Below are 23,792 nucleotides of genomic sequence, written 5' to 3'. Positions count from 1 at the left end.
ATTTTCAAATTCACTAACACATTTAACTAGCATGTCTTCAATTGAAAAATTGTTTTAGTTGACCACTCTTTTTTACTTGCTTCTTCTCTTAAAAACAAGTTGTACATCAGTTGTCATTCTCAATTTGTAAATTCCAAAACTGTAATAGATTAAAAATAATGTAACAAACCTTGATAGATGTTCTGAGGGAACAAATTTCAATGAGTAACAACAAACAGGGAGCCTTATATAAAACTCAGCTGCCACAAATGTAGACAATTCTATCAGGCTTGTTAAGTGACAAAACAATCAAATAAGTGTTGACAATCTCCATCTCAAAACTTTTGTCCTGAGTTGACTTTCAGGGTGCTTGGTTGTTTGGTGAGTCAAGGGGAGAGCAGTGCTGATGTTAAGCCGGGCTTCCCTATAGTGCTTTGAGAGCAGCTATATTGTCAGCAGCACCCTGGGTGGCCATGGCCTCTGTGCCATTTAGTGTCCAAGGCTGTCTGGCCGGCTGCATGGGGAATACCTGAGAGGCAGTTGCTGCCCTGGCATGTTTTCACCCTGATCTTGCCTCTGCACTTGATGCTTTTCTGCAGTTGGGCCCTGGGCAACTTTCATCCCTTCACCCAACAGTGGTTTGTTGGAATCCTGCTGGTAGCGTCTTGGTTGGTAGGAAGGCAGGAGCCTTGGGCAGCGTTGGGGCCAGCAAGGTTGGGCCTGGTTGTCATACATGCTGCCAGAGCTCTCAATGTGGCTCTGCATGATTTGGCGCTGAGGAGCCCTGCATCGTGGCAAGCAGTGGGAACGGCGCCACTGGGCCACATTTCTGCTGCCCCTCACTGCAACTCCACTGGGGCCTGTGACGTTGCCCACCTGTACATTCTTCTGGCCCTCCTCCACATCAAACTCCACGATTTCACCGTCTGCTAGGCTCGGCAGGTAATACCTGCCAGTGTAACTTCTAATAGCTGTGTGATGAACAAAGATGTCTTGTTGGATATCATGGCGCCTGATGAAGCCATATCTGGCCTTGACATTGAACCACACCACGGTTCCCAGAACCTTGGTGGCAAGCAGCTTCTTGTGCCCTGTGGTGGAGAGACTGGGCTCAGCAGGCAGCAGCTTGGGTTCCACCTTGGTCTCAGCCTGGCCACTCAGGCTGGCAGTGCAGGTGGCCAGAGTAGGCAATGGCATCTGTGCTTCCCCACAGGGTGACTCGATCACAGGGCCAGCAGCACTGGGGGTGCTGCTCAGGGCGCTCAGGGAGCTGCTCTCTGCTCCTGCTTCTGATTAAATGGCAGCCTGTCCATCTTCTTCCTGCAGGGCTTCAGGCACCTGAGACTCTTGGGACTGTGCAAGATGCTGGTGGTCCCTCTCAGGCTCCTGGCTTAATTCGTTTTGTGAATGCTTCACTGCACTCTGCAGGGCCACTTCTTCAGGTGATCCTGTTCCGTGGCCAGCAGCATTTCCTCTCTCTCCTGGGTGAACTCTGGGCTCTTCTTCAGCATGGACTCTGTGGCACTCAATAGCTGCTGGCATGTGTCTTCTTTCTTTATCAGCAGCTGTGCCCCAGAGGGGACTTCCTCCCTTAGTTCACAGGCAGCCACCTCCTTCTCTGGGAAGGACTTGGGCATCATCATGTTGGTGTCTTCGAATGCGTTCTTCTCTTCTTGAGCTCTTTCAAGGCTTTTCTCCTGTTCTTGTTGCAGTCTGGCTATATCCATCTGCAGTGTGGACACTGCTTCTTCTAATTTTCTCACGGATTGCTTTAAAAGGCTGTTCTCCTCCTCTTTCTTGAGAAGGGTGTCTTCCAGTGTGTGGACCTGGTGAGTTTTGGCTTTCACAACCAGCCCCTTTGCTTTCACGACTTTCTCTAGTGCATGTTGCTGCTTCTTCAGTTTTCTGAGTTCTGCAGACTTTTGGTCCTCCTCTGTCTCCAGGGGGATGTTCTCAGTGGCGGAGTGACAGAGTTTCCTCATGATTTTCTTCCAAGTGTTATTCTCTCTCTCTTTCTCTGCAAGCTGTTTGTTCAGAGAACATAATTGCCTATTTTTGGCACTCATGAAGACATCTTTGCCTTTTACTAATTTTTGCAGATGTGCCTGGTTCTTCTTCAGTTGTCTGATTTGTGAAGACATCTGCTGGTTTTGTGCCTCCAGTGTGGTGGAGTCAGGCTTTGAAGAAGGCCTTCTGGGGATTTCTTCCTTGAGGAGCCTGGCTGTGCTTTCCTTGGTTACTAGAGATGGTTCCAGTGTTTTCATGGCTTCTTCAAGGCCTTCAGCAGGCTCCCCCAAGGAAACAGATGTTGTCAGCTCTGCTGACTCTTTTGTGAATCCTCCCTGATTGGAGGACTGTAGGAAATCTTTCAGGTGTTTTGGAAGATCTTCCTTGGTTGAGGAGAATTGTCCAAGATTTTCAAGGACTTGGGCCAACTCCTGTTTGAACACTGTGGCTCTGATATCAGTCTCTTGGACATTTTGTGCCAAGTCGATGTCTTCTGACTCTTGGCCAATGTGGTTTCTGTCCATGTTGGGCTGTGTACCAATCTTTCTGAACGCATGTTCAAGACACACTGACTCGCGAAGCCTCTTTATGGTTTGCTTCAACGTCTTGTTCTCCTCCTGGATCTCTGTCAGATGACTCTGCAGGGAGCGTACCTGATGAATTTTCAGTGTGAGAAAGAGCTCTTTCCCTTCCATGAGCTTCTCTAGACGATCTTCCTTCTTCTTTATTTGCTTGAGTTCTAGGGACATGTCTTGATATTTTCTCTCCACTTTGGTTTTCTTCAACATACCATGAGATAGTGTCTCGATTCTGGCCTGGAGGAGCCGGATGGTTTCTTCTTTTGTTGCCAGTGATGATTTGAGCACTTCATTCTCTTGTAGGACACGCTGAAGTGTCTCTCTCCAGGACTCAGGTTTTCTTTGATCCAGAAAGGCAAGATTATTAGAGGCCTCCAACACTCCCTTGAGCTCTCTGAGTAGATCTTCTTTGTTGGAAATCTCCCCAGTGGTTTCCAGGATGTGGTCAGCTCCCTTTACATACCTTCCAGCTTTTCCTTTGTTGTCTCCATCAGCCAAGTCTGTGTTGAGTAATCCAAATTCATTCCTGATTTCATCCAGTGTTTTTGGTACCGTAGGCTGAATGGCAGTGTGCTGGTTGTTGTGCCTCTCCCATGCCTGACACCATGCTTCCAGGTCTCTGGTGAGACTGGTCAGCAGGTCACCTTGACCTCTTTGAATGTTGTTCTTCTGTATGCCTTCTGGTATATATTTGTAATAGCCACCAATGTCCTTTGCCAGTCCTAGGTAATGGCCTAGCCAGAACCCAAGGCCAGGAATCCCTGAGGACATGGCTGTGGGTCACTTAACTGCCCTGGAGGGCTCAGAGAGCACATCCAGGTTAGTCGGACAGTCCCACAAAGTGTCGCCAGAGCAAGGCATGCTGGGACTTATATAGGCAGTTAACAATGGCCGTTGGTTAGCAACAAGCGGTTGCCTGGAGATTCTGGAACTCAGGCATGGCCCTCTGATGCCCACTAGCCCCTTGGCCCTGCTGGCTTCTCTTCCCCAGTGCCACACTGACTCCCACCATGCCCTGAACATTTCCACAATACAGTGTCCTTCTCCCAAAATGTATGAACAAGTATCAGTATGAAAAACACAGGGACGGCCATTCTTGATCCACACCCACGAACTCTCGATTTTGGTGATACCCAGTGAGAGGTCTGAGTCTTGGATCACCTCCGGTGTCCAACATGCCACTCGTGTGCTCTGAGGTGGCTAGCAAAGGCTCAACTGTCTGGACTCTTCCTAATTAGTTTGTTCGCAGGTTGGAGTTCTGATTCCTGGCTTCTATGTGGCACTATTTCAGTCTCTTTTGTAAACTCTCCCACATGAGGGCAGGGGCCAAGGCCTTGCGCTAACCTCAGCTGCTTTTCCAGGCACAGCACCAGGGAGCAGGATCAGATGTGGAACACACAGGACTCAAATCAGAGCCCAAGATGGTTGCCAGCCCTTGGAGGTAGACCACTGCCCTGTTGAGCCATGATGCCAGCCTCTGAATGTGTTTCTGTAAGCAATTTCACTCGATGAGGATTGAAGAAGTTTTAAGATCACTATTTCAAGAAGTAAACTGTTTAAGCTAATGTCTTTTTACTATAATGTTAGGCCTGAATAAACTCCATTTCAGGCTGTGTGTGATATTGAAAAATCTAAATCATAACCAAAGAAATGGGAAACAATTCCTAGGAAGTTAGCATTAAACTGCCCTCCCTTTTAATGTCATTGCTAAATGGAGCTACTCTTCTTTAAGCAATGTATTGTTTATCACACGCATAAAGGAAAGACTTGGGCAAATTGTGTATTTTAGTGTTTGTACTACAACGCACAATGGTACACATTTCAACGAGGTTAAAACTGATCATTCAGAAAAGTTTTTAGGTCCATTTGCTTAGGTCTTTGCTTATTGCCAGAATCTTGATCTGTTGGTAGAGTTTCCAAAGAACTCATTCTTTTTTTAAAGTGAGTTCAAAGGTGCCAAGAATCTTAGGACTCAATGCCAGTCTGGTATATTCCTTCATTCAGGAGTCATGATCCTGACTGGTTCAGATCTAGACACTTTTGTATCCCCAGACCTGAGCCAATCCAGAGTCAGGAACCTAGAGGTTCTTCTAGGTCCCCCCCTGGTGTGCAGGGACACAAAGACTGAAGCCATCTTCTGCTACTTTCCCAGGCCATAAGCAGGGAGCTGGATGGGAAGTGGAGCAGCCAGGATAAAAGGAACCCATATGGGATGCTGGCACTGCAAGGTGGAGAATTAGTCTGAGTCAACCCATGGTGCCAGGCTGGTTTTCTTTGTTTTTCGTTTTGTTTGTTTTCAGTATTCATTGTTTTAATGTATAAAGTTAATGAAATAAAGACAAACAGAGAGGGATCTTCCATATGTTCACTCACAAAAGGTTGCAATACCTAGAGGTTGGTTGTTCCAAAGTGCAAAGTTGAGAACTCCTTTCTGGTCTTCTACATTCATGCAAAGGCCCAAGGTTTTGTGCCATCCTCTGCTGTTTGCCCAGGCTATTAGCAGGGTGCTAGATCACAGCCAGGATTCTAACTAGGACACATATGGGTTGCATGAACCACAGGTGGAAGGTTGGCTTGCTCTGCCTCCTGGATGGCCCCTATATGAAGGCTTTAATTTCTCCATAGTCTTCCTAACTTTGTTCTGTATTTTACTCAGCTCTAGCTCCTGGGTTAGGACTAGCCCAGCCCTGGCCATTGCACCTGCTTTGGCCATAAACCAGCATAAGGAGATCTTTTTGTCTCTCACTTCTAAATAAATACAACTTTTAAAAAGCAGCAAAGAAAAAATATATATAGAGAGAGGGTAGGAGGAAGTACAAAGTGGTAAATAATTGAGGATTCCATCCTGGACACCTGTGATGAGCTGAGAATGTGAGGTACCCTCTGGGCTTATTATTCTTGCATTTAAGTTTCCCTTTTATTTTGTTTTGATTACAGAAATGATGACTCGGTACACTTAAGCCAAACCTCAAAGAGGCTTCTAAGAGCCTACGAATGACACAGCACTCCTTGCATGGGATGTGATGACAAGAATGGTCAAACCATGTAAACATTTCCTTTTGACTCATCATGGTGGTCTGCCACTTGACATTGCTACTGGCCTTTGGGCTTAAGAATCTGTTGGTACTCCCATGAATTGCTTCGTATTTTTCAATTAGGATAGTTGTTTTGAGCATCAAAGAACTTCTAGAGTACACACATTGTACATCCATGGTAGACACTCAAGGAGATGTTAAATTCATAAGGCAGGTCCATTTTCCATGCAACTGTTAACTATATCTTAACAATAGGATTCTGGATTCTGTCATTTTCCATGCCCACAATAATGGACTTATGACTGTTTATGAAAAACTATCCACTGTAAAAAATATAGGCAAAATCAGTGGTGGGAGGAAGGAACTTTGGGAGGGTTAAGGGAAATTCCAGAACCTAAAGAACTGTATCATAAAACAATAATAAAAAAAGAAAAAATAACTAGATGCAATGTATTTTGCAAACCCCTTGCCCTTAGCACAATGTTTAAGCAATGCTGAATTTTAGACGGCTTCCAATATTTGTTGGATATTTTGGCAACTGAAGGGAAGGATGACAAATAGGACTTACCTTCAAAAATCTCACAGGCTAATAGACAAAAAGATTTATAAAAATTACAACTTGAAATGAAACTGGGAACACATGGAAATGAGTCTTATACCAAATTAAATTATAAAGTGCTTTAACCAGTAGTTAGTTAAATGCTAGAGTTTTTTTATTATTATTATTATTATTATTATTATTATTATTATTATTGGAAAGTCAGATATACAGAAAGAAGAGACTGAGAGGAAGATCTTCCATCCACTGAATCACTCCTCAAGTGGCCACAATGGACAGAGCTGTGCCAATCCAAAGCCAGGAGCCAGGAGCCTCTTCAGGGTTTCCCACATGCATGCAGGTTACCAAGGCTTTGAGCCGTCCCTGACTGCATTCCCAGGACACAAGGACGGAGCTGAATGGGAAGTGGGGCTGCTGGGATTTGAACTAGCGCCTCTATGGGATCTGAGCGTGTGCAAGTCAAGGACTTCAGCCACAGGGTTACCATGACAGACCCAATGTTATAGTTTTAAGGAGACCCTGAAATGTTTGTAAAATTAATCCTCATATTGATACATACAGAAGTGGTGCTGCTTTTGGTAAGCATGAGTGGTTTTACAAGTAGAATAGAGACCCAAGCTAAAACATGTGTTAGGTTCCACCATGTGATGCCATCTATGCTGTTACGATGCAACAAGAAGACAGGTGTCAGATTGAAGTTGCACACTGTTAGACTTCTTGCCCCCACCACCACAGGCCAAATAACCCTCCAGATATGCTGTCTCCTGTATTATCTTACAGAGACAGAAGGAAGAACTAATACAAAGAAAAGTCCCTCCAGAAGAAAATGGTCAGTGAAGAGCAGGGAACTGTGAGGTCATGTGCAAAATTGGAAGCTGCACTTGGTACAAATGACAAAAAAAAATAAAAAAAGAAGTGGTATCAGAATGTCTGGGATAGTTATGTTCAAATACTTATATTTGAATACCATAACAAAAATATTTAAAATAATAAAAATAATAAATAATGTTAATAAGAGAATAACAAAATAGTGAAATATATTCATTACAAAACAAGTAAGTAAAAGATGAAGAAAGAAACACAGATGGGACGAATTGAAAAGAGCTAACAGATGGTTTTTAAAAAAAGACACTTGGGCCAGGTGCAATGGCCTATGGGCTAAAGTCCTTGAACGCAGCAGGATCCCACATGGGCACAAATTCTAATCCCAGCAGCCCCACTGCCCATCCAGCTCCCTGCTTGTGGCCTGGGAAAGCAGTCAGGACAGCCCAAACCTTTGGGACCCTGCACCCGTGTAGCAGACCTGGAAGTTCCTGGCTCCTGGCTCCTGGCTGCTAGCTTCGGATTGGCACAGCACCGGCCATTGCTACCACTTGGGGAGTGAATTATAATCAGACGGAAGACTTTCCTCTCTGTGTCTCTCTGTATATCTGACTTTGTAATAAAAGTAAAAGAAATCTTTAACAAAAAAAAAAAGAAACTCAGGACCCAAATGTATGCTATTTATACAAAATGTAACTTCATTTGATCTTAGCCAATGACAGAAAAGCAATGTAAGGAATGTAGCTTAAAGATAAAAGTTTCACTAGATACAAAGTAAACAGATGAAAGAAAATAAACTATGGGAACACTAACCCAGAGAAAGTTGGAGTATTTATACAAGTGGGAAATGAAGACTCCAAAAGAAATAACAGTGATAAAGATACACTATACCTCAGGGCTGGCACTGTGAAAAAAGATTATGCAGGAATTTGCAAGACAGCCACCTCTTATCAGAGCTGGTTCAAGTCTCACTTACTCCACTTCCAGTCTGACTTCTGCTAATATGTCTAGAGAAGTAACCAAAGATGGCACTCATGCTTAGGCCCCTGCTACCCATGTGGAAGACTGGCATGGAGTGCCACACTCATGGCATCAGCCTGGTCCAGATGTGGCTATTGCAATCATTCTTGGGTGAATGATCAGATGTAAGATCTCCCTCTCTGTCTCCCTCTCTGACATTCTGCCTTTAAAATAAAATAGTATAGACTTTTTTAAAGATTTATTTATTTTTGTTGGAAAGGCAGATATACAGAGAGGAGTAAAGACAGACAGAAAGATCTCTGTCCAATGACTCACTCCACAAATGACTGCAATGACCGATACTGAGCCGATCTGAAGCCAGGAGCCAGGAGCTTCTTCCGGGTCTCCCACGTGGTTGCAGGGTCCCAATGCTTCAAGCTGTCCTTGTTTGCTTTCCCAGGGCATAAGCAGGGAGCTGGCTGGGAAGCAGGACTGCCAGCTTTGGAACCGGTGCCCATATGGGATCCCGGCACACTCAACTTGACCACTTTAGTCACTAGGCTAGGCCACTACACCTGGCTCTCTAGATATGTTAAAAAAAAATGTGCTGATGAGATGATCAAGTCCTCAAAAAATAATACATGAATCTTATAACAGAGCCTACAAATATTAAACAAAAATGCCATAGAACCGTACACATAAAAATACCACTGTAGTTGGAGACGGTAACATTCTTATATTACAGAACAAGTTAATATGAATCAGTAAGGCTACAGCAGAGCTGGGTAACATCATTAGCCAACATGACATAAAAACTAAAAGGGTGTACAATGTCTCTGTACATTGTACGTTCTGCAACACAGAGCAAGAGAGATTATTTTCCATTGGCTGATTTATCTCCCCAAATGGACCCAGGCAGCTGGGGCTGGCCTATGCTGAACGCAGGGGAAGAGCCTGAGACTCCATCAGACCCTCCAACAGAGGTGGGCTATGCCTCACTGCTCTCCCAGAAACAGGAGAATGGAGCCAGACAAGTAAACGAGCAGCCGAGACTCAAACCGATGTTCACATGTGATGCCAGCCTCTGGAAAACTGGCTCAATCCGATGTGCCAGGACTTCAACTCAAAAATACTGAATAGTTTAAAATGACAAAATATATTATCAAAATAATGTATGAATAAAAAAGAAATCTAAGAACATATTAAATAGTATGAATCAAAAATAAAAGAAACCATAGGATAACAAAATAGGTTTGATGGAGCTAAACAACAGTATTAAATTATTTTATTAGAAAAATAATACCTCTGAAGAACACTACTAATGTTCGACTTTGCCACATTCTGCAGCAAAATTTTGTCCCTGAGTCAAATCTTCTCAACTTGTCGATGGATTCAGTTCTTCGCTTACTATATAATGGTGATTATAACTCTTACTTCCTAAGAGCATTGTAACAATAAGATGCAATGGGAATCAAAATGGTGGACTAGGGTAAGGACACCAATAAACAGATGCAGAATCATTAACCAAAGATCAGAGAAAGCACATTCCGGAAATAGGAAAGGACAGGCCCACAGCAGAGGGCACCTGGACACTGGCAGACACAGGAAAGCAACAGAGACAAGGAGACAATGGTGTGGTGTGGCAAAAACCAAATACTCCAGTGGCAATCAGCAAGCAATGATCTCAGATCCATTAGCAGCCAGAGCTCCACCAGCAGCCAGGTGAGAAGGGGAGTTCACTGGGAGCTCAGGACGTAAAACCAAAGAACTGTCTGTCCTGCTGATTTGTTTGATTTGACCAGGAACAGAAACAGAGCAGCAGATCCCAAACAGGCAATACAGGAACAGGGTAGCTTTCACAGCACAGACCCCACAACAGAGTTGCATTGAGTGTCATTCTGTGTAGGCAAGCAAAGGCTATGAGACAGGACTGTGCACACCTTAAGCTGAGAACAAACTGATGCTTCCACCAAAAATAGGTCCAGTTGGACCCCAGGCCTAAAGGTTAGCACATTAAGGACTCCACCAGTGACACATGAGGCACAATTTAGAACAGTGTGGAAAAGGCTTTTGAAACTGGACAGACAACAGTGAGCTGCGCATGCACTGAGCTGGAAGTGAACTCACTGAGCTCAGTAAATTGCACTAGTACGGCAGGGAAAATAATATCAGCCACCCTTCTGGAATCCCAGCAAGCTATAGACTGCCTGGGATAATATCAGGACTCGGGGCAGGCCTACATGGAGGCCCCAGTAGGCTTGGGCAGGCTGTCCTGGCCAGGAGAGCATGCCAGGTACCAAGTAACAAATAATGCCCAGCATGGTGGCCTGGCAGCTGGGGTCCATGCCTAGCAGGCATAGGACCCCATGTGAGCGCCCATTCTGATCCTGACTTGCCCTGTTTCCATCCAACTCCCTGCTTGTGGCCAACGTGAGCAATTAAAGACTGCCCAAGGCCTTTAGATCCCACACCTGCATGGAGACCCGGAAGAGGTCCTGGCTCCCGGCTTTGGACTGGTTCAGCTTCAGCCATTGTAGACATTTGGGGAGTGAATGAGCACATTGAAGATCTTCCTCTCTATATCACCTGCTATTTGTGTATCTCACTTTTCAATAAAAATAAATAAATAAGTAAATAAATAAATAAATAAATATATCTTACAGGAAAGAAAGAAACAAACAAAAGCATGAGGAAGGCTTGGAGGCGGTCCTGCTCAACAGTGGGGAACCAGGGGGTCACACTCTTGCCTGGGCTCTGGAAGCCACAATAAATAAGACCCTTGGGACCTGGTAGGTCACTTTGGAAAAGCTCACAGCATCCTCCATGATGGAACCTGAAAGAGGATGGGTAGAACTCGCAGTGTAACTGCCAGGTACGGATGCTGAGCGGTGCCCTCCCAGGCTCTGGGGCCTTGCAGAAGTCCCTTAGTCTCCTTCACTAGACCTGGGCCTCATTGACACCCTTAGGTGCAAGGAAAGACTGTGGCCACAAACAAAGCAGGAGTACTCTGGTGATGTCCATCCATACTTCTCAAGGTACAAAACTAGGTTGCTTGTTTTGTGATTTCCATTTCATCATCAAAGAAAACACTGAATGTATTGTTGACATTATCCTCAACTCGACTTACTTGAAAGGTAAAGTGAAAGGAAGGAAGTAGAATATAAGTCTTGCATTTGCCTGTTCACTCCCTCAATGCTAACAATTGTTGGGCCTGGTCCAGGACAAAGCCAAGGGCCAGGGAACTCTTTCCAGATGAAAGACAGGAACCAGATGCTCAGGCCATCACCTGCTGCCTGTCTGGGCTCATTAGTGTGAAGCTGGATGGAAAGCAGAGGAGGTGGGACTTGAACTGGCACTCCAATGGGGGATAGCAGCATAACCTGTAGTGCCACAATGCCCACAACTGCTGCTGGCATGTAGAGGCAGGGGTCGTGGGTGCTGAATTTCCTGTGAGATATGTGACAGCTCCAAAGGAGGTGGAATGTCCAGCTCAAACTGTCAGTAACAGCTCTCCTGAAAGACATGGGCTTAAACATGTAATAATTCCTTGTTGCAAAGGTGTGTCCACCATGTTAGCGTATCACCCAAAACAAAATGCAGAATAGGAGAGCATGACTGTGGGGTAAGCAAAGAATAAAGTCTTCTGTGTTACACACTTTTAAACGACAATTTGAAACATAAACATGTTGGTTAGTAAGTGCAGATTGGCCCAGGAGGCTATTTCTTTGGATATAGATCCCTTCACTAGAGTTTATGTTCTTCTCAACAAATCACACTAGTATCAGTGAGTGGTCTTCAAAGTAAGATGTAGTAGAAGATTTGACATGGGAAAGCAAGCTGACAATCTGGATACAGAATCAATCTTACACTTCTGAATTATCTTGTGACCAATAAGAATTTTTTCCAAATGAGCTCTAGTTTTCACCAAAATAACTCTTGACACTCCCTCTATTGTTTTCCATTTTGGTAATCACACGATTACATTTTACAATTGAAATAATAGGCAAATTGTCATCAAGAGTTTACAAAGAAATCCAAAGTTAGCACTCAGGTGTGCATGTGCCCAAGTGTCTCACTGGTCAACTTGCCTAGCTTGCTGCAGGCATTCACCTTGGTGTTTCACCCAGGAAAGGGTAACCACTGATCACTCTTCCCCAGAGTGACTGCTCTCTATGGATATAACTGGTACTTAGAAAAAAAAAAAAAGACCAATTTTTTAAAGGACAAACTGAGCTATTTAAACAAAGGATCCATTTTACCACATTTTCTCACTTCATTTTTCTGCCGTTCTGTTGCTGTAACTAGATTATATTAATGCAGACAGTTCTTAGGATCATATCATTTCAGAGCCCATCACGATAACACAGTGCTTAAAGTCCTCGCCTTACACGTGCCGGGATCCCATATGGGTGCTGGTTCTAAACGCAGAAGCCTGGCTTCCCATCCAGCTCCCTTCTTCTGGTCTGGCAAAGCAGTAAGGATGGCCCAAAGCCTTGGGACTCTGCACCCATGTGGGAAACCCGGAAGACATCCTTGCTCCTGACTTCAGATTGGCTCAGCTCCAGCCTTTGCAGCCACTTGGGGAGTGAATCATCAGACGGAAGATCTTCCTCTCTGTCTCTCCTCCTCTCTGTATACCTGCCTTTCCAATACAAATAAATAAGTCTTTTCAAAAAAGATTCTATCATTTTATGCTTGAAAACATCCGGTTATTAGAACACATTCAGAGTGTCTTGTGAAAACATTGTTATTTTATTTATTTATTTTTGAACAGGGCAACTACCATGAAAAACTATGCTTAACAGTAATTCAAAAAATTCTTGAAAATTGAATTACAAGATGCTTCCTACATTGCCAAAAACCTTAAAGAACCCTTTCTGAATAAGAGAATGCAGACGGTGACAGAGAGCCCATCAGCTGGTTCACTTCCCAAATGCCCACAGGGGCCAGCCCTAGGACAGACCACAGCCAGGAGGGAGGACCTCCACCTCGGGACTTGAGCCATCACTCCATCTTCCACAGTGTGCCCTGGCAGGACACTGCTATCACTAACCAAGACAGTACTTGACACCAGTATTCTGCCATCCCGGTGGGCATTCCAAACAATATTTAAGCAGTGCTAACTGCCTATCCCATATTTAAATTTAAAATATCAAGGCTAAGAATTTGGCATGGCTTTTAATGATCCATTTTAAATGTGTATATTCACATAGACAAAGACACATATATTAAAACACACATTTACATGTCAGGACACGAGTGGAATAGATACTACTTGGGGAAACATAGGCACTGCTATCTTCCTTTCCAAGATTTTTATTTTTAAGTCCACTTCACTAACTTTGTCTCCAAACAGAAAGCATAACTAAAGCTTTTTCTTTCTGTATTATCATTGCCTTCAAGAATAGTCATTTAGCCAGACATAATAGCCTAGCAGATGAAGTCCTTGCCTTATACGGGCCAAGATTCCATAGGGCCACTGCTTCTAATGCCAGCAGACCTGCTTCCAACCCAGCCTCCACTAACACAGATTAACACCGACTGGTCCTTATAGGAATTTTGGTCTCACATCACACTTATCACCCCATTATGTGGGAATAGACACAGTGCCCGTGAGGGATGCTTGACCTGTCATGGCACAAGCTTGGTCCCCATGAATTCCTACTGTCTGTGAACCCTTCTCCATCTACCATTCCACACCCACGCTCAGACAAGAATTAGCTCCTGGTGCGTCTTCTGAGTGGACCATTGGCAGGTTCAATAAATAACCTAAAAACTGCTATGGAAAGTTTAAAATTTTTATTAGAACTTTGTGCACATGCAACTTCAATACAAATTGGAATTTCTTGAGTCTCTGGAAAGTGTGTCCCTCCTCCTGAGAGATCTTGTTCAACTGTCAGTATTATGGTGTACTCTTTGTCTGCATTTTCTTTAAGAAGTTCTATAGACAGTCTTGGCTAAATTGCAAACATTTTCCCTTCATCAGTCAGTAAGCAACATGGTGATTTCTCTGTTTCTTTGAAGGCAGAGAACTCTAAATGTGCTTTTACTCATCTTCTTCGAAATCCTCTTCAAGTGCTCTTACACTAAATTTTATGAGGGAACAATTATTTCCATATTTTCAAATTCACTAACACATTTAACTGGCATGTCTTCAATTGAAAAATTGTTTTAGTTGACCACTCCACTCTTTTTTACTTGCTTCTTCTCTTAAAAACAAGTTGTACATCAGTTGTCATTCTCAATTTGTAAATTCCAAAACTGTAATAGATTAAAAATAATGTAAAAAATGTTGATAAATTTTCTGAGGGGAAAAAATTTCAATGAGTAACAACAAACAGGGAGCCTTATATAAAACTCAGCTGCCACAAATGTAGACAATTCTATCAGGCTTGTTAAGTGACAAAACAATCAAATAAGTGTTGACAATCTCCATCTCAAAACTTTTGTCCTGAGTTGACTTTCAGGGTGCTTGGTTGTTTGGTGAGTCAAGGGGAGAGCAGTGCTGATGTTAAGCCGGGCTTCCCTATAGTGCTTTGAGAGCAGCTATATTGTCAGCAGCACCCTGGGTGGCCATGGCCTCTGTGCCATTTAGTGTCCAAGGCTGTCTGGCCGGCTGCATGGGGAATACCTGAGAGGCAGTTGCTGCCCTGGCATGTTTTCACCCTGATCTTGCCTCTGCACTTGATGCTTTTCTGCAGTTGGGCCCTGGGCAACTTTCATCCCTTCACCCAACAGTGGTTTGTTGGAATCCTGCTGGTAGCGTCTTGGTTGGTAGGAGGGCAGGAGCCTTGGGCAGCGTTGGGGCCAGCAAGGTTGGGCCTGGTTGTCATACATGCTACCAGAACTCTCAATGTGGCTCTGCATGATTTGGCGCTGAGGAGCCCTGCATCGTGGCAAGCAGCGGGAACGGCGCCACTGGATAGTGCTTCTGCTGCCCCTCACTGCAGCTCCACTGGGGCCAGTGACGTTGGCTGCCTGTACACCCTTCTGGCCCTCCTCCACATCAAACTCCACGATTTCACCGTCTGCTAGGCTCGGCAGGTAATACTTGCCAGTGTAACTTCTAATAGCCGTGTGATGAACAAAGATGTCTTGTTGGATATCATGGCGCCTGATGAAGCCATATCTGGCCTTGACATTGAACCACACCACGGTTCCCAGAACCTTGGTGGTGAGCAGCTTCTTGTGCCCTGTGGTGGAGAGATTGGGCTCAGCAGGCAGCAGCTTGGGTTCCACCTTGGTCTCAGCCTGGCCACTCAGGCTGGCAGTGCAGATAGCCAGTGTAGGCAATGGCATCTGTGCTTCCCCACAGGGTGACTCGATCACAGGGCCAGCAGCACTGGGGGTGCTGCTCAGGGCGCTCAGGGAGCTGCTCTCTGCTCCTGCTTCTGATTGAACGGCAGCCTGTCCATCTGCTTCCTGCAGGGCTTCAGGCACCTGAGACTCTTGGAACTGTGCAAGATGCTGGTGGTCCCTCTCAGGCTCCTGGCTTAATTCGTTTTGTGAATGCTTCACTGCACTCTGCAGGGCCACTTCTTCAGGTGATCCTGTTCCATGGCCAGCAGCATTTCCTCTCTCTCCTGGGTGAACTCTGGGCTCTTCTTCAGCATGGACTCTGTGGCACTCAAGAGCTGCTGGCATGTGTCTTCTTTCTTTATCAGCAGCTGTGCCCCTGATGGGACTTCCTCCCTTGGTTCACAGGCAGCCACCTCCTTCTCTGGGAAGGACTTGGGCATCATCATGTTGGTGTCTTCGAATGCTTTCTTCTCTTCTTGAGCTCTTTCAAGGCTTTTCTCCTGTTCTTGTCGCAGTCTGGCTATATCCATCTGCAGTGTGGACACTGCTTCTTCTAATTTTCTCACGGATTGCTTTAAAAGGCTGTTCTCCTCCTCTTTCTTGAGAAGGGTGTCTTCCAGTGCCTGGACCTGGTGAGTTTTGGCTTTCACAACCAGCCCTTTTGCTTTCACGACTTTCTCTAGTGCATGTTGCTGCTTCTTCAGTTTTCTGAGTTCTGCAGACTTTTGGTCCTCCTCTGTCTCCAGGGGGATGTTCTCAGTGGCGGAGTGACAGAGTTTCCTCATGATTTTCTTCCAAGTGTTATTCTCTCTCTCTTTCTCTGCAAGCTGTTTGTTCAGAGAACATAATTGCCTATTTTTGGCACTCATGAAGACATCTTTGCCTTTTACTAATTTTTGCAGATGTGCCTGGTTCTTCTTCAGTTGTCTGATTTGTGAAGACATCTGCTGGTTTTGTGCCTCCAGTGTGGTGGAGTCAGGCTTTGAAGAAGGCCTTCTGGGGATTTCTTCCTTGAGGAGCCTGGCTGTGCTTTCCTTGGTTACTAGAGATGGTTCCAGTGTTTTCATGGCTTCTTCAAGGCCTTCAGCAGGCTCCCCCAAGGGAACAGACTTTGTCAGCTCTGCTGACTCTTTTGTGAATCCTCCCTGATTGGAGGACTGTAGGAAATCTTTCAGGTGTTTTGGAAGATCTTCCTTGGTTGAGGAGAATTGTCCAAGATTTTCAAGGACTTGGGCAAACTCCTGTTTGAACACTGTGGATCTGATGTCAGTCTCTTGGACATTTTGTGCCAAGTCGATGTCTTCTGACTCTTGGCCAATGTGGTTTCTGTCCATGTTGGGCTGTGTACCAATCTTTCTGAACGCATGTTCAAGACACACTGACTCGCGAAGCCTCTTTATGGTTTGCTTCAACGTCTTGTTCTCCTGCTGGATCTCTGTCAGATGACTCTGCAGGGAGCGTACCTGATGAATTTTCAGTGTGAGAAAGAGCTCTTTCCCTTCCATGAGCTTCTCTAGACGATCTTCCTTCTTCTTTATTTGCTTGAGTTCTAGGGACATGTCTTGATATTTTCTCTCCACTTTGGTTTTCTTCAACATACCATGAGATAGTGTCTCGATTCTGGCCTGGAGGAGCCGGATGGTTTCTTCTTTTGTTGCCAGTGATGATTTGAGCACTTCATTCTCTTGTAGGAGACACTGAAGTGTCTCTCTCCAGGACTCAGGTTTTCTTTGATCCAGAAAGGCAAGATTGCTAGAGGCCTCCAACACTCCCTTGAGCTCTCTGAGTAGATCTTCTTTGTCGGAAATCTCCCCAGTGGTTTCCAGGATGTGGTCAGCTCCCTTTACATACCTTCCAGCTTTTCCTTTGTTGTCTCTATCAGCCAAATCTGTGTTGAACAATCCAGATTCATTCCTGATTTCATCCAGTGTTTTTGGTACCGTAGGTTGAATGGCAGTGTGCTGGTTGTTGTGCCGCTCCCATGCCTGACACCATGCTTCCAGGTCTCTGGTGAGACTGGTCAGCCGGTCACCTTGACCTCTTTGAATGTTGTTCTTCTGTATGCCTTCTGGTATATATTTGTAATAGCCACCAATGTCCTTTGCCAGTCCTAGGTAATGGCCTAGCCAGAAGCCTAAGCCAGAAATCCCTGAGGACATGGCTGTGGGTCACTTAACTGCCCTGGAGGGCTCAGAGAGCGCATCCAGTGTAGTCGGACAGTCCCACAAAGTGTCGCCAGAGCAAGGCATGCTGGGACTTATATAGGCAGTTAACAATGGCCGTTGGTTAGCAACAAGCTGTTGCCTGGAGATTCTGGAACTCAGGCATGGCCCTCTGATGCCCACTAGCCCCTTGGCCCTGCTGGCTTCTCTTCCTCAGTGCCACACTGACTCCCACCATGCCCTGAACATTTCCACAATAAAGTGTCCTTCTCCCAAAATGTATGAACAAGTATCAGTATGAAAAACACAGGGACGGCCATTCTTGATCCACACCCACGAACTCTCGATTTTGGTGATACCCAGTGAGAGGTCTGAGTCTTGGATCACCTCCGGTGTCCAACATGCCACTCGTGTGCTCTGAGGTGGCTAGCAAAGGCTCAACTGTCTGGACTCTTCCTAATTAGTTTGTTCGCAGGTTGGAGTTCTGATTCCTGGCTTCTATGTGGCACTATTTCAGTCTCTTTTGTAAACTCTCCCACATGAGGGCAGGGGCCAAGGCCTTGCGCTAACCTCAGCTGCTTTTCCAGGCACAGCACCAGGGAGCAGGATCAGATGTGGAACACACAGGACTCAAATCAGAGCCCGAGCTGGTTGCCAGCCCTTGGAGGTAGACCACTGCCCTGTTGAGCCATGATGCCAGCCTCTGAATGTGTTTCTGTAAGCATTTTCACTCGATGAGGATTGAAGAAGTTTTAAGATCACTATTTCAAGAAGTAAACTGTTTAAGTAATGTCTTTTTACTATGATGTTAGGCCTGAATAAACTCCATTTCAGGCTGTGTGCGTATTGAAAAATCTAAATCATAACCAAAGAAATGGGAAACAATTCCTAGGAAGTTAGCATTAAACTGCCCTCCCTTTTAATGTCATTGCTAAATGGAGCTACTCTTCTTTAAGCAATGTATTGTTTATCACACGCATAAAGGAAAGACTTGGGCAAATTGTGTATTTTATTGTTTGTACTACAACGCACAATGGTACACATTTCAACGAGGTTAAAACTGATCATTCAGAAAAGTTTTTAGGTCCATTTGCTTAGGTCTTTGCTTATTGCCAGAATCTTGATCTGTTGGTAGAGTTTCCAAAGAACTCATTCTTTTTTTAAAGTGAGTTCGAAGGTGCCAAGAATCTTAGGACTCAATGCCAGTCTGGTATATTCCTTCATTCAGGAGTCATGATCCTGACTGGTTCAGATCTAGACACTTTTGTATTCCCAGACTTGAGCCAATCCAGAGTCAGGAACCTAGAGGTTCTTCTAGGTTCCCCCCTGGTGTGCAGGGACCCAAAGACTGAAGCCATCTTCTGCTGCTTTCCCAGGCCATAAGCAGGGAGCTGGATGGGAAGTGGAGCAGCCAGGATAAAAGGAACCCATATGGGATGCTGGCACTGCAAGGTGGAGAATTAGTCTGAGTCAAGCCATGGTGCCAGGCTGGTTTTCTTTGTTTTTCGTTTTGTTTGTTTTCAGTCTTCATTGTTTTAATGTATAGTCAGAAATAAATCAAATAAGTGATGAGCAACAATGAAGCAAAACAAAGTTATATGAATATGGTGCCTACTATACTGTATTCGCCCTTCTTTGGTAATATGGCAGCTCAGTCTGACTTTTGGTATTCACAAAATCTGGATCTAGCCTATATCACTCCATAATGGATCATATGAGGCCTAGGTTTTATATACACACAGACACACACAGATATACACCGTGCCTTGATACAAGGACATGATGTGTGGCGAGTAAAACTGATAATTCCTTATTTACTGACATGTAAGAGAATTTAAAATATGATCAAGTAAAAATAAGAGAAAGTGCTATGTATAATTTAAGTAACAAATCCAAACCAATATGGATAAATTTATCTCATGAACACTAAGAGTGATATAAAATAATTTGCCAACTCATGCTGAGCTATGGTTTTGTGTTTCGCTACAAAGTGAATTTACTAATACATTACCTTTTCTTCATAATGTATGCACCGATCCTATAACTTATGGACAGTTCAATGCTTGGCATTAAATTATCGAATGATTGATAAGGAATACTATGCATAAACAAACAAAGTGAGTTTAAAATCAAATACTTTTTTTGTAAATACTACAAAATCCAAATAGCAAAGAAGTTACAAACACTTAACTAAAATATCTTTTATTATGTCATAACAAATGCACAAAATTTTCTTGTTACTGAGTGTAACAAATATTCATTATTCAGGAAAAATCTGACCTATCCCTGAAAATACCCCTCCCAGGCCAGGTTAAAGCCCATTACACATGCCTGAGCAAGGGACCATCAATGATCACATCCACACAATCCTGGGCATTCAGTATGAAATTTAATTGATATTGGGAAAAGTCCTGATCTTATTAAGGTACCAGATTAGGCATGTTCTTGGCTGCAAAATCCATCTCTAAGGTTTACTGTCACTTACAGTTAACTCAGAATAATGGTCTTTTTTTATACTAATACAAAGTATATTTTGTAACTTAAACCTAAAACAAACTTGACTTCACCGGTTTTCTATTATTAAATGTAATATGCCAATTACTCCCAAGCAAATACATTTTCACTTGCTCTGTTACAGGCCATCTCATCTGGAAAATGGATTAATGGAAAATATCTTCTTTGAGCTTTATGTAGAAACATATATAACTCATCATAAAATGAGCACTGGAAATTGTACAGTGTCCTCTGGCAGAACATTCCCATTAACATTGAGGTGAGAAATAATGCAAAATGAATTTAAAAACAATGAACTGATGAAATGCTAATAACTTTTAAATACACATTAGGACTTTTTCTGTTTGCCTGGGAATTGCAAAGCATTTCATGTCAGCCCGCAAGAACAGCTTTTCCAAAAAGTCGCAGGCTGGAATCCTCAACCTTTTAAGAAAAAAATATTTGAAAGGCAATTACAGAGGGAAGAAGAGAAGTTCCATGTGCTGGCTCCCTCTCCAAATGGTTGCAATGCCTGGGGTTGAGACAAGCAGAAATCAGATGTGAGGAGCTGCATCTGGGTCCTCCACACTAAAAGCAGAGGTCCAAGCACTTGGGCCATCTTCTCCACATTTCCAGGCACATTAGCAGGGAGCTGAATCAGAAACAGCAGCCTGACTCAAACTGGTTCTAATATGGGATGCCAGCTCCACGGGCAGCAGATTCACCTGTTACTTGAGAAAAACAGACCTCCAAAATGCTGAACACTTCAAAACAAAGAACAGCAACTGGCCCAATTTTGGCAAATCATAGAGAATCAAACAGGGATTCTTCCAAATTCCGATTTTATCTACACAACCTGCATACACTCAGATGCTTTGTCCTTAAAAGGTCACGGTGTTTTATGAATGAACCTCTTATAACTCAGACTCTATCATAACAGAGCTGTGTATTTTCACAAGGCATAAAGGGTGGCTTTCCTAGAATACCACCAAGATAATAAGGGAACCAGAAAAAACAAAACAAGCACTTTTAGCAGGACCTGGGGAAGGAGAGAACAGAGACTCTGAAGTCACACAAGTTTCCTCGGCCCTTGGTGGAGGCGAGGTATGAGTCCTCAAAGAATGCAGGACCAAAAGAGCTCCAGCAAGCATCTTGTTCTTTCTAATTTTGCTTGATTCTAGATAAGCAACTGAATGAACAGCCTGTGATTGGCCCACATCTCAGGACCTCACCATTCCACACTCTGGTTTACAGAAAGCTTGAAGAGTTAACATTGCCTCCTTTGTTTCTGGTTGCTATGTCACCTGCTTTGTGTTATTATTCTGAAAATCTTTTCATATAATTTTAAGCTTAGGTACCATTTCCACAATTATAACAAAAGGTAACTAGAATCATGGAGATGGACGAACCATTAATATTGTCAAGAATAGCATTAGTCATTTACACTGCATTCTCTTAAAATTCGTTTTTCTTTAAACTATTTGGGAGTGCCTTCAAACTGTGACCAAATATTGAGCAAACTGTTCTCTGTGGGATTCTGATTTAATACATGGTAAATGTGAAAGTGCAGAGTTGTTAATCACAAATTGGAAGGGAAGAAAGCAGTAGTTCTGCTTAATTACTTATTTCTGAGAGGTGTTTTTCTTTTTTGTTTTTTTGGTTGGTTTGGTTTGGTGGTTCCTGGGAGATGGTAGCAGAAATGTGCAGATACAAGAAATGACAACATCAATTACTAAATCTGCAACTTATTCTTCATGTACTTTCCCCAAACCAATTTATTACTAGGTTTCATTAGCAGCATGCACCTAACATTCATTACCACTGTTCATTCTACTGGAAGAAACTTTTTAAAAATCTAAATACAAAAAGACTCTAAAATACAGCTATTTTTAGCTTTTACTCCAACATACATTTAATGCCCAGTTACACAAATGTGCAAGAATCCAGGCAAGGATATATAAAAACCACACATTCCTTATGGGGCTAAAATTTTCTTGACTTTTTAACATTATTTCTTCAAAACACAACATCTAGAAAAAATACTTTTGAATCAGAAAATTATTTCTTCTAAGGAAATTCAGAAACCATCAATAGAAGAGCTTGGTTTAATGAGATAAGAACAAATTTCTATACATTACTTTGAAATCCCATTGTAAAATTAAGCCTTTGGGCCCAGAACAGTAGACTAGTGGCTACAGTCCTCGCCTTGCACATTCCAGGATGCCATATGACACCAGTTCTAATCCAGGCAGCCTTGATTCCCATGCAGCTGCCTGCTTGTGGCCTGGGAAAGCAGTCGAGGAGGCCCAAACCCTGTGACCTTGCACCTACATGGGAGACCTGGAAGAAGCTCCTGGCTCCTGGCTTCTGTTAGGCACAAATCTATTCTGGCTGTTGCAGCCACTTGGAGAGTGAATCACCAGACAGAAGATCTTCCTCTCTGTCTCTCCTCCTCTCTGTATGTTTGACTTTCCATAATAAAATTAAGGCATTAATTTTAGACCATCAAATTGAAATTAACAGTGGTAGTTCAACATGCCCATACTCTTAGTACAGTCAGATTTTAGCCCAGCCTCCTACTATCTCACTGGTGATATAACGTGTAGGAAAGTGTCCAGTACACTTGGCAGCAATAAGCTCAGTGGGACAGCCACTGTGTCAGGATGCACTGAATATGACCCTGTGACCCATCACTACCCCTGAAAGACACAAAGTATAGTTTATTCTCTGGACAGATATGTGGCAATAAGGAAAGAAATATCATGTTATTTTTTCATCCCCCAAAGTCTCTATTAACTGATTTACAATAGTTGTACCCATCTACAAGGTGCAATGTGATATTTTGAAATAAATACACATTTTAATAATGAGGATAACTACAACACCATTTCTTTGTAGTTAAGATGTGAAAAATGCTCTCCACCAGCTACTTGGAAGTATAAATACAATATGCTTCCAGAATCACAGAGCAGTGCACCACAACACCGAACTTATTCATCTTACTGACTTACACGGAAGATTCCAAGAAACTCAGCACCAAAATGAGCTTCCTAAAAATTCCATTTTTCATGAACCTTCTGAAGCATCCTTGTGTAACATTCCAATGATCAACTTTTCCCCATCTCCCATGCTGTTACCCTCCCCAGCCTCCAGGAATCACCGTGGACTCTGACACATCAACTAGATTTTAGACTTCCCACATAAATGAAATCATGCAGCATTTGTTCTTCTGTGTCTGGCTTCTTTCATGAAGCATGATCTGCTCTTGGATGAGTCATGATAACATTTTATCTGTTTTTGGCTGAATAATATTCCACTGTGCCAGATTTCTCATGTCAGTATCATTTGTTGTGGGACCATGGACAATTCTTTACCTGTTTCCACATGCATACAAGGGGATATCAATTACAGGTTTTGTAAAAATTAAATGATAATACATAAAACACCTATCAAAGTATCACCTGCCTAGCATAAAAGTGAATATCAATAAATGTTGTACATTAAATATTATTTTCAATTTGCATATGAATTATTCCCTCAGTTATATCACAAATCATGTAGAACCAATAAAAACATATTGGACACCTTCAAGACTGCTACACAGAAATATTCAAAATTGAACTATAACTAAAGAAAATATATTTAATTATAAACAAGCACAAGGAATGAGTGTAGTTACAATGATTAATTGTGCAGATATGATGAGACTGTTAAAGTTGGAGAAGTTATAGAATTTGAATTGGTAGAAATACAGTGCTTTCTCAGCAGAGTCAGGAAACTAGTTTACTCAGGAATGTATGTGAGGACGCAGGAAAATAGAGACATCCATAATTTTTATCATCTTCTAAACGCAAAAGCAAGGTGAACCACAGATACAGCCGGAAATTATTCAAGCAAA

The 23,792-nt window shown here is 43.3% G+C and overlaps 2 protein-coding genes across 2 annotated transcripts; both read right to left on the bottom strand.

The window, feature by feature from the left end:
• Nucleotides 1-468: 468 nt before the first annotated feature.
• LOC121149923 (Y-box-binding protein 1-like) lies at nt 469-1,176 on the bottom strand. Its single transcript, XM_040970598.1, has one exon. It carries the CDS (start codon nt 1,174-1,176, stop codon nt 469-471), a length of 708 nt encoding a protein of 235 aa, XP_040826532.1.
• A 13,355-nt stretch (nt 1,177-14,531) lies between these two features.
• Nucleotides 14,532-15,239, bottom strand: LOC121149922 (Y-box-binding protein 1-like). The gene has a single exon (XM_040970597.1). The coding sequence runs from the start codon at nt 15,237-15,239 to the stop codon at nt 14,532-14,534; it is 708 nt and encodes a 235-aa protein (XP_040826531.1).
• Nucleotides 15,240-23,792: the final 8,553 nt, after the last annotated feature.

Source organism: Ochotona curzoniae, unplaced genomic scaffold (genome assembly GCF_017591425.1).
Source record: "Ochotona curzoniae isolate NIBS_2020 unplaced genomic scaffold, NIBS_Ocur_1.0 scaffold_4812, whole genome shotgun sequence".
Lineage (NCBI taxonomy): Eukaryota > Metazoa > Chordata > Mammalia > Lagomorpha > Ochotonidae > Ochotona > Ochotona curzoniae.
The sequence above is the reverse complement of the archived record's forward strand: the minus strand, read 5'-3'. Positions and strand labels throughout refer to the sequence as shown.